Source organism: Caretta caretta, chromosome 9, assembly GCF_965140235.1.
Source record: "Caretta caretta isolate rCarCar2 chromosome 9, rCarCar1.hap1, whole genome shotgun sequence".
In the NCBI taxonomy this organism is placed as follows: domain Eukaryota; kingdom Metazoa; phylum Chordata; order Testudines; family Cheloniidae; genus Caretta; species Caretta caretta.
The window spans coordinates 100,411,263-100,423,512 of NC_134214.1; the positions used below are offsets into that span (position 1 = coordinate 100,411,263).

General features: G+C 41.2%; 1 protein-coding gene across 2 annotated transcripts in view; it reads right to left on the reverse strand.

Moving 5' to 3' along the window:
* Positions 1-7,731: 7,731 nt before the first annotated feature.
* The window catches only part of WDR44 (WD repeat domain 44), a 61,214-nt gene continuing 56,695 nt past the window's right edge, over positions 7,732-12,250 (reverse strand). For both annotated transcript variants that reach the window (XM_048863509.2, XM_048863508.2), the window contains exons 18-20: positions 11,464-11,591; positions 9,388-9,519; positions 7,732-8,835 (exon numbers count right to left, since the gene is read on the reverse strand). In XM_048863509.2, coding sequence (XP_048719466.2) covers positions 8,741-8,835; positions 9,388-9,519; positions 11,464-11,591 — 355 coding nt within the window. In that variant the 3' untranslated portion in view covers positions 7,732-8,740. The remainder of the gene's footprint in view (positions 8,836-9,387; positions 9,520-11,463; positions 11,592-12,250) is intronic.

A 12,250-nucleotide genomic window follows, 5' to 3' on the forward strand; every position in this document is an offset into this window, starting at 1 on the left:
TCCTCCTCTCCCCCCCATTCCTCAGATGTTCCCCTCCTACTGTTCTTGTAAACTGCTGGAAATGGCCCACCTTGATTATCACTACAAAAAGGTTCTCCCCACCCCCCCCAGCTCTCCTGCTGGTAATAGCTCACCTTACATGATCACTCTCGTTACAGTGTGTATGGTCATACCCATTGTTTCATGTTCTCTGTGTATATAAATCTCCCCACTGTATTTTCCAATGCATGCATCTGATGAAGTGAGCTAGCTCACGAAAGCTTATGCTCAAATAAATTGGTTCGTCTCTAAGGTGCCACAAGTCCTCCTGTTCTTTTTGTTTCTCCAGTAATTCTCATGCACAGACGCTACTGCTAGTTACCATCTGTATAAAATCTACAGATTATCCATGCAGATTATCTAGGTACACCAGCTATTGAAATGTTTTGTTTTTCTATAAGCTGAATCAGTGCCTAATTTATTACAAAAACTTCATAAAACTTGCCAAATAATTTAATTATTCAACCGTCAGCAGTAATGCTAGATGGTCAACTATTATTCAAATTTGCCAAGTTTCATGAAGTTTCTCTAATAAATTACGCACTGATCCCCCCCACCTTCTACAGCTCATCAATATTCACAAAAATACACACATTTCAAACAAAAATTGAGTAGAATATTCACTAATAACTTATGTCTGGCTCTGAACCTCACCCATGCAGATCATTTAAATAGTTACCCTAGAAACATACAGCCAGTCTGCTTTCCTCCCTCTGCAAGACACAATAAATGAAAAGTTTCAGAGTAGCAGCTGTGCTAGTCTGTAATCGCAAAAAGAAAAGGAGGACTTGTGTACTCTAAGGTGCCACAAGTACCCCTTTTCTTTTTAAGAAATGAAAAGACGCATACACAGGTCTTTGGTGCCTCTAGTAATTGTATCCGATTTAATGCTTTTCCTTGTATTTTCTAATACGTTGCTGCTTAGAATAAGTCAGCTGGAACTTAGTTGTCATGTGGTTAGGGACAGCGCTCAGTGCACTGTGAATATTACTGGGATGCAAATAATAAATCATGGCAATGTGAGAAGTCCCATGGCTGTCAACAAAAGACAGTTCAGGCTTGCAGACAACATACCTGTGATACAGGCGAAGGGCTTTGTGTTCAGCCATAAGGGGCTGTAGCTTTCTTAGATTGTATTCAGTGCAAAGGATGATATTTTAAGCCTGTCCTGTTCACACACCAAACTGCTAGCCTTTAAACTGACAGGGAAAGGTGAGAGTCAGGGCATCTGAGACAGAGACATGTTTGCATGGAGCTTAAGAGATCAGACTGGGCTTGAGCTTTAAAGACCTGGCATCGTGGAAGGAGAAATCCTACAATTCGTCACTCAAACAGCAATCCAAATTGGGGCACTATCCTACATTTGATCAGGAGAAGGACAGTGACTGGACAAACTAGACTCACCTGAAACACACACAGACACTCTGGATGGAGTTTAGTTTCTCAGCTACTTAGAGTTTAGGACAAGTTTTTGTCTACATTGATTTAGTTATTTTCTTCTGTATACATGTTTCTTTGGGTAAAGAGCTTCCTGGTTACATTGTCCCATTGTTTCCTTATACTCCCCATCTGTTGTCACCTGTCTGAGACTGTAAGTTCTTTGGGGGCAAGGACTGTCTTTTTGTTCTGTGGTTGTACAGCAACAAGCACAACGGGGTCCTGGGGCAAATATAACAAATAATATTGTGTAAATAGTATTCCTTTGCATTACCATCCACCCTGTGAGGATAAAACTATTTAAAAGGAAAGAACAAACAACCTAATTCATCCACACCCTTGAAATCTCTCTATGATTAATGCACAAGAGCAGCATGTTCCCATCCAGCCGTGAACATCTGGGAAGTGAGTGGATGGTGGCAACAGTTTCCTCTCCAGGAATTGCCTGGTTACAGGCACCTTCTGCTGTGGAAGAGGCACCCATGGCTCCTGAATGCTCAATAGCGTAACACGCTTTCTCCACTAGAATAGAGGCGGGTCCTAAATCAGCCATAGCAAAATGCAAGTGCTTCTCCGTTCAAAGGTTGTGAAAACCCAGATCCTGCTCCAGGCTACCCTGTTAACATTACTCAAACAACGTGAATTCTTTTCTCTGACGCTACGCTCGTTGGGAGTGATGGTGGCCACTGAAAGACAATAGAAGTGTTAGAGAAACATGCACCTTTGCCACCCACTCGAGCTGCTGCGTAAAGCCTGCCCTCTGATTGGGAGGCAGTAGGCAAAAGCCATGGCCTAAAGGTAGGAGCTGGTTGCAGCAGAGATGGAGAGGGGACTTGGTGTTCTAGAATCTGCGATCAAGCTGGCTTGTTCAACTGATTCTTCGGAGGGGCGAGCTTGTCTTTTCTTTGCAGGGATTTCCTCTGAGTACAAGTTCTTTCCCACAAGGATGATTCCCCTCCTCCTCCATCCATTTCTCGTGATTTGTTTGGCTTGACAGGGAGGAGTTGAGAGTTGCCATTTTTAGGTGGGATTTTGCCTGCACAACTGATCCCACTGCTGATGAAAGAAAGCGAGTTAGTCTGTTGGCAGAGATGTATGTCATGGGAGGAAGACCTCAGGAATGACAGGAAGTGCCTCCTTGTCAGCTTCTCAGATGCCTCAGATACCCTCACACTGCTGAGGGAGGCCAGATTACTTCTGCCTGACGTGCTGGTACACTCCATAACTCTGTGGTGCTGAGGCGAAGAGCAGAGGCCTGAAGGGACAAAACTGTATGTTATTTTGCTGGTGTACATTGTAGCCAAGTACTCAGCGATCCACCAACTTCAGGCAGTGTGAAGATGAGTAGCTCTGATATTTATTAGTTCTCTGATTGGTGCCCCAATCTTGCATGTAGGTGCTACTCTGTGCAGAGCACTGTACAGAGGACAGGCCCAGCCCTGTTTAAGATGCAGCAACGGGTATGGATGTAGGAAGGAACAGGGACAAGAGAACAAGGGAAAAAACAAAGGCACAAGGCATAAACAGACTGGATGTGGGCACAGCTTGGTGGTAACAAGCCGTGTGTTTTTTTCTTTTAAATTGATGTACCTAAACTATTCAAAGAATCTCAACATAGTTCAGAAACCATGAGAGCTGAACCTAACAATCTCACTTACTGTAGATATATAGCAATGAATGCAAAATTAAAAGGTGTCTGGTGTCTGATGAGACTGTCTCAATCAGAAATAGTCTGTTTGAGAGAGTCTATTTCGCTTACTGCCAGATACTGGATAATTAAAGATAGCTGTAATCAGTGATTTTTATGAAGGGGTATTAAATACTTTACTTAAGTTTGATGTGCTCCATGACTCTCTAATGGCATCAGCAGCAGCTAAGGAGAAAAATGAATGTTTGATTCATCAAATTCCAAAGTGTTTTAACTACAACCCAATCACGTTAAAATTCCTCCTCCAGATCTTTAAGGAAAGATGGAGACTTAAAGAGTTAGAAGGTTTGAAGTGGTTTGTGCAGATCAGCTTTGGTTCTCAGGCATGAGAATAAGTAACTTAAAAAGAATCAGTTCCTCACTTGTTGCTAGATATTGCTCAGTGGGATTACATGTACAAATGGCTAAGACATATTGGCAAGGAGAAGCCAAGATGCTGAGGTACTATTCACCTCCAGTTGCTGGATGATGGGAGACTGAAAAAAATCACCTATTTCCCTTAAGTTTGCAGCACGTGGTTATTTACAAATCCGAGCAAATGAGGTTATAAGTAGATGTGGAAAGTAAAGTTATCAACACTGTTTCAGTTACGAGCTGTCCAACAGAGCTGGTCAGGGATTTTCTGACGAAATGCTTTTTTGTCAAGAAAAGCAGATTCATCAAAACAAACTGGTGGAGGGAAAAGGCCAGTTCAACAAATCTCCCAGTTAGAACATCAATGTTTTAAAATGGCAGAAATGGAACGTTTAGCCTTTTATCAAAACATTTTTTGATCTGAGGAGACAGTGTTTTGACATTTTAATTAACACATACTAAGGTGGTTAAATTTTAAAAAAAGATCAAAACTGAAACAAGATTTCATTTGTCCCAAGCTGAAATATTTTGGATTATCACCAGCTTGTGCAAGGTTTCAATATATTTATTTTTCCCTCTGATTCAGGACAGGAGCAATTTTCAAAATGTCAAAAATTCTTGTAGGACAAGAATCTGTTCCCTGCTCATGTCCAGTCTTTGAGCAATACTGAAACATAGGGACTAAGGAAGCACTTTATCCTCCTCTTTTACTTACCTGTAATGACCAAGGTCAGCCTTTAACTAGATGGCTTTTTGCTTGCACCACAGCTGAAGATGCATGAATGAGCTCCCTCCACATGAACCACTCTTCCCTGGTCATCCAGTAAAGTTGCTGGAATTAAAGGGCTGCAGCAACTTAGCAAGGACAGGCTCCCTAAAGGAGGAGACTCTGTCAGTGGTGCATTCCTCTTCCTACGGTGATCACATCTGGGTAACATGCTTGATGACGTATAGCACTACAGTTAGAGAAGTGAGCAAGTGGATTTTGGTATTCATATACTGCCAAAACATACAAGCCATGGAAAATCTAGTAGAATCTAAGTTGTCACAGACTAAGTCCAGTATCTAGCTACAGGAAGCAAAACTGTCTAGTAGAACAGAGTGTGTATTCACCCTCTTCATTACAGTGGCTCCTCATTTCATTTTAGGAATTACAAGCTGCGGCTTTCTTCATGTTCTTCAGGTTTCCCTCAAATTATTAAGAAACTGTAGTGGAAAAGACCAGAATAAATAATACCCACTAAGAACATCCTAACTTAAGATGGCTTTTAGCTGGTCTACATTACCCAAGTACTTTTCAAAAGAGATTCAAGTAGTAGGTGAATTGAGGCATTTGCCCTAGTTAGCTTAACAGATACTAATCCTACAATAAAAAATTACCTCACCCACCTTGTCTCATGCTCCTTTAGCAAGGGAGCTACTGTATAAGCACCAGATTTTTAACCACCTTGCTACTTACTTTCTCTCCGCTTCGTTTGCCAGTATAACAAAGTTATCTAGTGAGCTGAAATGCTAGTAGGGAACTCAACAATCAACTGCCTTTCTGCTAATGTTTGAACTGGTCAAAGGGATAGAAAGAGAAACTGTCGGGGCAGATTGGCGTCCCGCTGTTTGCATGATAGGCAGGTTTGGCAGGATTTCTGGATACTGACATCAGAGCTTGCACTGAAGAAAAGACAACATAAACCAACAGGTTTCAGAGTAGCAGCTGTGTTAGTCTGCAGCCGCAAAAAAGAAAAGGAGGACTTGTGGCACCTTAGAGACTAACCAATTTATTTGAGCATGAGCTTTCGGGAGCTACAGCATCCGATGAAGTGAGCTGTAGCTCACGAAAGCTTATGCGCCAATAAATTTGTTAGTTTCTAAGGTGCCACAAGTCCTCCTTTTCTTTTTATAAACCAACATGTTAGGTTTGTAGGAAGCGTGGCTTGGGCGTGTAAGGTTTAGTAATAAAATGCAGCTGCTCTTTGCTGAATGGGGTTTACAAGTGGACACTAGGCACTTGCATTCCTGCATTTACACCCAAAGTTCTGTTCTAAATGTGGTTCGTCCATATTTACCCACCACATCCCCCCTCAGAGGGCAGCTGGCTAATGTTCAGCGCCCAGTCAAATTCACGTCTCACCCTTGGCCACCAGATTTAATGAAAAAAAATTTCCATATTGAAATCACATAGTCAACGTGAGTTGGTGCCGGAGCTTCAGCCCTGCATAGGAAATGAGGAACAACTTGCGGGTGGCAATCCAGGGAGATTGCAAAAGCCAGCTGTGCAGAGCGATGAACAATACCTGGAGTAATGCTGATAAAAGTTCTTGGGGGATTTTCCCTGCAGAGGTGCCTACCAAACGTGCTGCACCTGCTTCTAGTAGCTGAACCACCCAAAGCAGGTGCAGCATGTTTGGTAGGCACCTCTGGAGGGAAACTCCCTGGCTTTGCTTTTAACAACCCTCACACCACAATGAAAGGCAGCTCCCTGCAATCAGGGCAATAGAATCAGGCGACTCGGGGTCTGTTCCCATCTCTGCCACTGACCTGCTGAGTGACTTCCAGCAAGTCACTTCCCCTCTTTGTGTCTCAGCATCTCTCCCTGCCCTCTGTCTGTGATGCTTAGACCCTAAACTCGCTGGCTCTCTCGCAGCGCCCAGCTGAGGCCACTAGAAGAAATAATAAACACAACAAGAGGGCCTGCTGGACAGGAGAGAGGAGGGGCAGGAGACACCTGGTAACAAGAGTAAGAAATCTTTTTTTTTTTTTTAATCAGGGTTGGAAGGGACCTCAGGAGGTCATCTAGTCCAACCCCCTGCTCAAAGCAGGACCAATCCCCAATTAAATCATCCCAGCCAGGGCTTTGTCAAGCCTGACCTTAAAAACTTCTAAGGAAGGAGATTCTACCACCTCCCTAGGTAACGCATTCCAGTGTTTCACCACCCTCCTAGTGAAAAAGTTTTTCCTAATATCCAACCTAAACCTCCCCCACTGCAACTTGAGACCATTACTCCTTGTCCTGTCCTCTTCTACCACTGAGAATAGTCTAGAACCATCCTCTCTGGAACCACCTCTCAGGTAGTTGAAAGCAGCTATCAAATCCCCCCTCATTCTTCTCTTCTGCAGACTAAACAATCCCAGTTCCCTCAGCCTCTCCTCATAAGTCATGTGTTCCAGACCCCTAATCATTTTTGTTGCCCTTCGCCGGACTCTCTCCAATTTATCCACATCCTTCTTGTAGTGTGGGGCCCAAAACTGGACACAGTACTCCAGATGAGGCCTCACCAATGTCGAATAGAGGGGGACGATCACGTCCCTCCATCTGCTCGCTATGCCCCTACTTATACATCCCAAAATGCCATTGGCCTTCTTGGCAACAAGGGCACATTGCTGACTCATATCCAGCTTCTCGTTCACTGTCACCCCTAGGTCCTTTTCCGCAGAACTGCTGCCTAGCCATTCGGTCCCTAGTCTGTAGCTGTGCATTGGGTTCTTCCATCCTAAGTGCAGGAGCCTGCACTTATCCTTATTGAACCTCATCAGATTTCTTTTGGCCCAATCCCCCAATTTGTCTAGGTCCCTCTGTATCCTATCCCTGCCCTCCAGCGTATCAACCACATCTGCAAGTGCACTTATCCCAAGTGACAGCGTCTTGAAGGCAAACCCAATGCCACAGCATGTCTCCCATATTAGCATTTAGTAAACAGGGATGTCAGAAGCAGTGATTTCTTTATGATAGTCCTTTTCAGCTATCAGCTTCCTTGCTTAAGATACTGCCTCCAATATTAACTTCAGTCAAACTGTGATCATACTCACCGCAGCAGCAGTGGCAAAGTAGAAATAAGAAATTGGAGCAATTAAAGTATGCAGTTTCCTTTTCTTTATGGCTTTCCCATTCCTTTCCCCATGCTACTACAAATGTCAAGACTTCATGAATTTCTCATAAGGGAAGTGTGTGTATGGATCATGCAATAACTCTTAACACAGTCTCCACCTAATACCCATTTCCAGTTCCCTACTGCTTCTTTCAAGAAGAAAACTGAAATTACCATTTAAAATCAGAGGAGGAAAAAAAAAATCAGGGAGAGTAGAGTGGACAAGTGAACGACTAAACAAAAAGATTTTGATCTGAGAAAAACAGGTGGAAACTGTATTAAGGCAAAGAGGCAAACATACAAAATATCTGAAAATGAATGATATTTTCCAAGTATTTGTGACCAATTTTAATGATACATCTTTGTTCTCTGAAACAATTTTAACCATCAATAACATTTCATGGGTTATGTTGCCCAGAACGTTATTTCATTGGTACATTATATGAATATTTACAAAGACTTTCAAATTCAGTAGCTCTAAACAAAAAGACAACTTAAAACTTTTTTAAACTACAATGCTTAAAAAAATATGTAAACAGTTTATTTTACATTGTTGTAAAATATAAGAATTGTTTCTAATGCAGCTTAATTTTAGGTGAGCATAGCATGATGCTCGTGAATAAGGAATGAGAGAATTCTTTACATAGAAATATTGTGCTCCAGTGTGCAAAATATATATATATATAAAGGAATCTAAATCCACAATTAAAAGACAACAAAAATTTTCACATGTCCTGAAAGTTGAGAAATTTATAAAAAACGTTTAACACATGGTTGCTGATCCATTAGAAACTTGCATAACTTAGATATTCTGAACCATAACTACCGCAAATTCAAAATAGATCACCTTTCTTAGAAATGGAACTTTGTGCAAAGAGATTGCTTTTTATTTTCAAGCTAGACCATTTAGCATTTTTTAAAATTTATTTTCCCCTCCCCCTTCAAGTGGCCATAAGCACCACTAAATAAATAACTCCTGATCTATGTTCAATTTAGTGCATGTAACCAGAAAGGCACACACATGTGTGAATATATTAACATATTTTCATGCAGAAATCTGTGCATGTTCACAATTATGTAGCAAAACAATGGTATTTAGAAAACGCTGAGCCTATTTGTTTGGCAAGGTTATTATTACACATTCCTTTCTACTCTACAAGCCCAGGTGTTAATAGGTTGAGACTGCTTCCCAAGAGGTCTGATAACTGAGTAGCTTTAAAATAATGATTTTAAACTAAATCAGCCCATGATGCTATTACAGTAGATACTTTGCTTCTGTCCATGTCATCTGTGGAATTTTACTTCCAGGGTACCATATTTTAATGCTATCAGCTACAAATAATTAAGATACATTTTTCTTTTTGTTAATGAAGACTTTGATAGCTCCAGTAAAGTCAGCCGATAAAAGCACTTCTGTGTGATCAGTCTTCAAAGCACCTTAAGCGAAAAGAAAGAATTTAGTTGATTTTAAAAGAAAACTGCTTATTAAAACAAAGCTACCAATTGTAATGAAAGACCAGCTACAACATATCTTCAACTGAAGACCAGGTACAACATATCTTGTCCTCTCCATATTCCCCATTTGTTATAGTCAGCAGTTGCCTCTTGTTATTTGCCAAGATCATAAGCTCTCTTTGGGTAAGCAACAGTCTTTTTGTTATGGGTTTGTACAGCCACCTACCACAATGGGGCCCCATTGTCCTCAGTCTGAATGGAAAAAAATGCATCTTCCTAACGGGGACTGGATGACCGTGATATGTTCCTAATGAGGAACTTGGGATTCTTCTCATCTGCATATTGCTAAACAGCTTCTACAGAGTAATAGTTTAATATATCTATTAAAGCACCTCATTAAAAAATGTCCATACCAACGGATGAACTACAATTTTCCTCAAGAACATTCTGACCAGTCATTTATACACTGTGGATCAAATCTGGCTTCTAATCTTTCTGGCTGGTACCAAATACAGGTGGACAGCAGCAACCTACCAGAAGGTATAGTGTCTGATGCTTCAGGATCATCTCCCTTGCTTTCAGTATCTTGTTTTTCAGAGGTTTCCAATGATACCATCAAGCTGGGGTTTGGGGCAAAAATTGCTGATGTGACAACGGCATTGTGTGCTAAAGAAAGAGGGGAAAATACATTTTAAGATTTATTCATGTCAAGAAACATCAATTTTCTAAAATACAGCTGTGTAAATACAGTAAAAAAACCCAAGAATTTCAGAGTGCCCAAAAAGAAAAGGAGGACTTGTGGCACCTTAGAGACTAAACAATTTGAGCATAAGCTTTCGTGAGCTACAACTCACTTCATTGGATGCATTCAGTGGAAAATCCAGTGAGGAGATTTATATACACACAGAACATGAAAAAATGGGTGTTTACCACATAACAGAACCACTAACCCAGGAACCTATCCTTGCAACAAAGCCCGTTGCCAACTGTGTCCAAATATCTGTTCAGGGGACACCATCATAGGGCCTAATCACATCAACCACACTATCAGAGGCTCGTTCACCTGCACATCTACCAATGGGATAGATGCCATCATGGGCCAGCAATGCCCCTCTGCCATGTACATTGGCCAAACTGGACAGTCTCTACATAAAAGAATAAATGGACACAAATCAGATGTCAAGAATTATAACATTCATAAACCAGTCGGAGAACACTTCAATCTTTCTGGTCACTCGATTTCTGACCTAAATGTGGCAATTCTTCAACAAAAAGACTTCAAACACAGACTCCAACAAGAGACTGCTGAATTGGAATTAATTTGCAAACTGGATACAATTAACTTAGGCTTGAATAGAGACTGGGAGTGGATGGGTCATTACACAAAGTAAAACTACTTCCCCATGTTTATTCTCCCCCCCCGTTCCTCAGACCTTCTTGTCAACCGCTGGAAATGGCCCACCTTGATCATCACGACAAAAGGTTTTCTCTCCCCTCCTTGCTTTGCTGCTGGTAATAGCTCACCTTAAGTGATCACTCTCCTTACAGTGTGTATGGTAACACTCATTGTTTCATGTTCTCTGTGTATATAAATCTCCCCACCACATTTTCCACTGAATGCATCCGATGAAGTGAGCTGTAGCTCACGAAAGCTTATGCTCAAATAAATTGGTTAGTCTCTAGGGTGCCACAAGTACTCCTTTTCTTTTTGTGAATACAGACTAACACGGCTGCTACTCTGAAACCTGTCAGAGTGCCCAAGTAGCTTAATGTAAGATGAACTAAGTCATCTGCATTTTCAGCGAATTCTGGAGCTAGGCAGGGAATATTGTTGACATCTTAAAAATCTGAGGAAATAAAATGTAGGCACCCATCCCATTAATTAAGATGCACAATGTGAATGATTGCCCAGACAGAACAACATATACACAAGAAACTCCTCTTACTTTAACTCCCCTCCCGACCAAGATGTCTGGGGGGAGAGGGAGAAGATGGGTATTTTGCTGCTCTTACTTTCTTTATATTGATGTCATGTTTTCTTATTTTAAGGAGAGGCAAGTTACAAAGCTTAAAGTTTGAAAACAAAATGAATTGCTTAGAGTCAACTTGCTATTTCCATACAATAGAAACCCCTGGGATTTTAAATAAATTAGACACCAAGCAACACATTCTTCAATGTTGATGACCCTACAGTTCTACAACTGAGCTAATAGCTCTGCTGACCTGCATGAATTATTATAGTGCATCTAGAAAACTAAGTCCAGACCCTGACTGAAGTTGGATTGACCCTTATGGATTATTTGAAAAATTTAAATCCATCTCTTATCACGCCACTTATTCAGTTGTACTTAGTCAAATATTCTGAAGGGTCTCTTCAGCTCTGCAAGCGAAAAGTTTCATTATGAACAACGCTCAAAAGTTACATAGTACATCTTGCTTCTATAAACTTAATGCTTGTTATATTAGGTTAATGAAATCTGTGTGACTTTCCTTACAGTTTTTAATTGTTGCAGGCAAAAGTAAAAGCCAAAAGACATTAAAAACATTCAATCCCTAAAACTGTACAAGTTTAGATAAAAAACAAAATATATAAAAGATCCAGTAACTTACCTTTAATGCCTTCCCAGAAGTCATTACGATCTCTCCTTACTGAAGTAAACTTGCTTAAGTCATGGTAGGTGCTCCAGATATAAACATATTTATCTTCTGAGCCACTTACAATGTAAGTAAAATCATGGCTGAAGATACAAAAGACAAAGACTTATTCCCTTAATCTTTGGCTCTTCCACTCAGCACACTGCATTGTTTTCCTGAAAAGGACATGAAATCGCAGAAGAGCATACACCTTTCTGTTCGTCTAGTCCAGAACAGAAATCAGAAATTATTCCAATACCATCTATAAAGCTAGTTACCAGTCAAATCATAAGAAATACATCCTATCAGCAGCTGGATTGTAACAGGTGATTAGACCTGAATCCAGAAAAGGATTTGGACACTAGAACAGTAAGGAGCTAATGTAAGCAACTGTGGAAAAACAAGTTACAATCAAAGTAGCTCCTTTGCTTCAATGGCAACCTTCACGGCCACCTAAAACAAGAAACCCGGAGTCTAAAGCCAGGTCTACCCTGCAAACTTAAAATCGATAGAACTACATCGCTTGGGGGTGTGAAAAACCCACCCCCCTGAGCGACATGGTTATACCCACCTAACCCCGGTGTAGACAGCGCTATGTCAACAAGAGAGCTTCTCCTCTTGATGTAGCTACTGTCCCTCGGGGAGGTGGATTAAGTACGCCAGTGGGAGCAGCTCTCCCTGGGTGTAACAGTAGCTTCACTGCAGCTTTTTAAGTGTAGCCCGGCCCTAAAATCAGCCGTCCACTCGCCTTCGAGGCACAGTG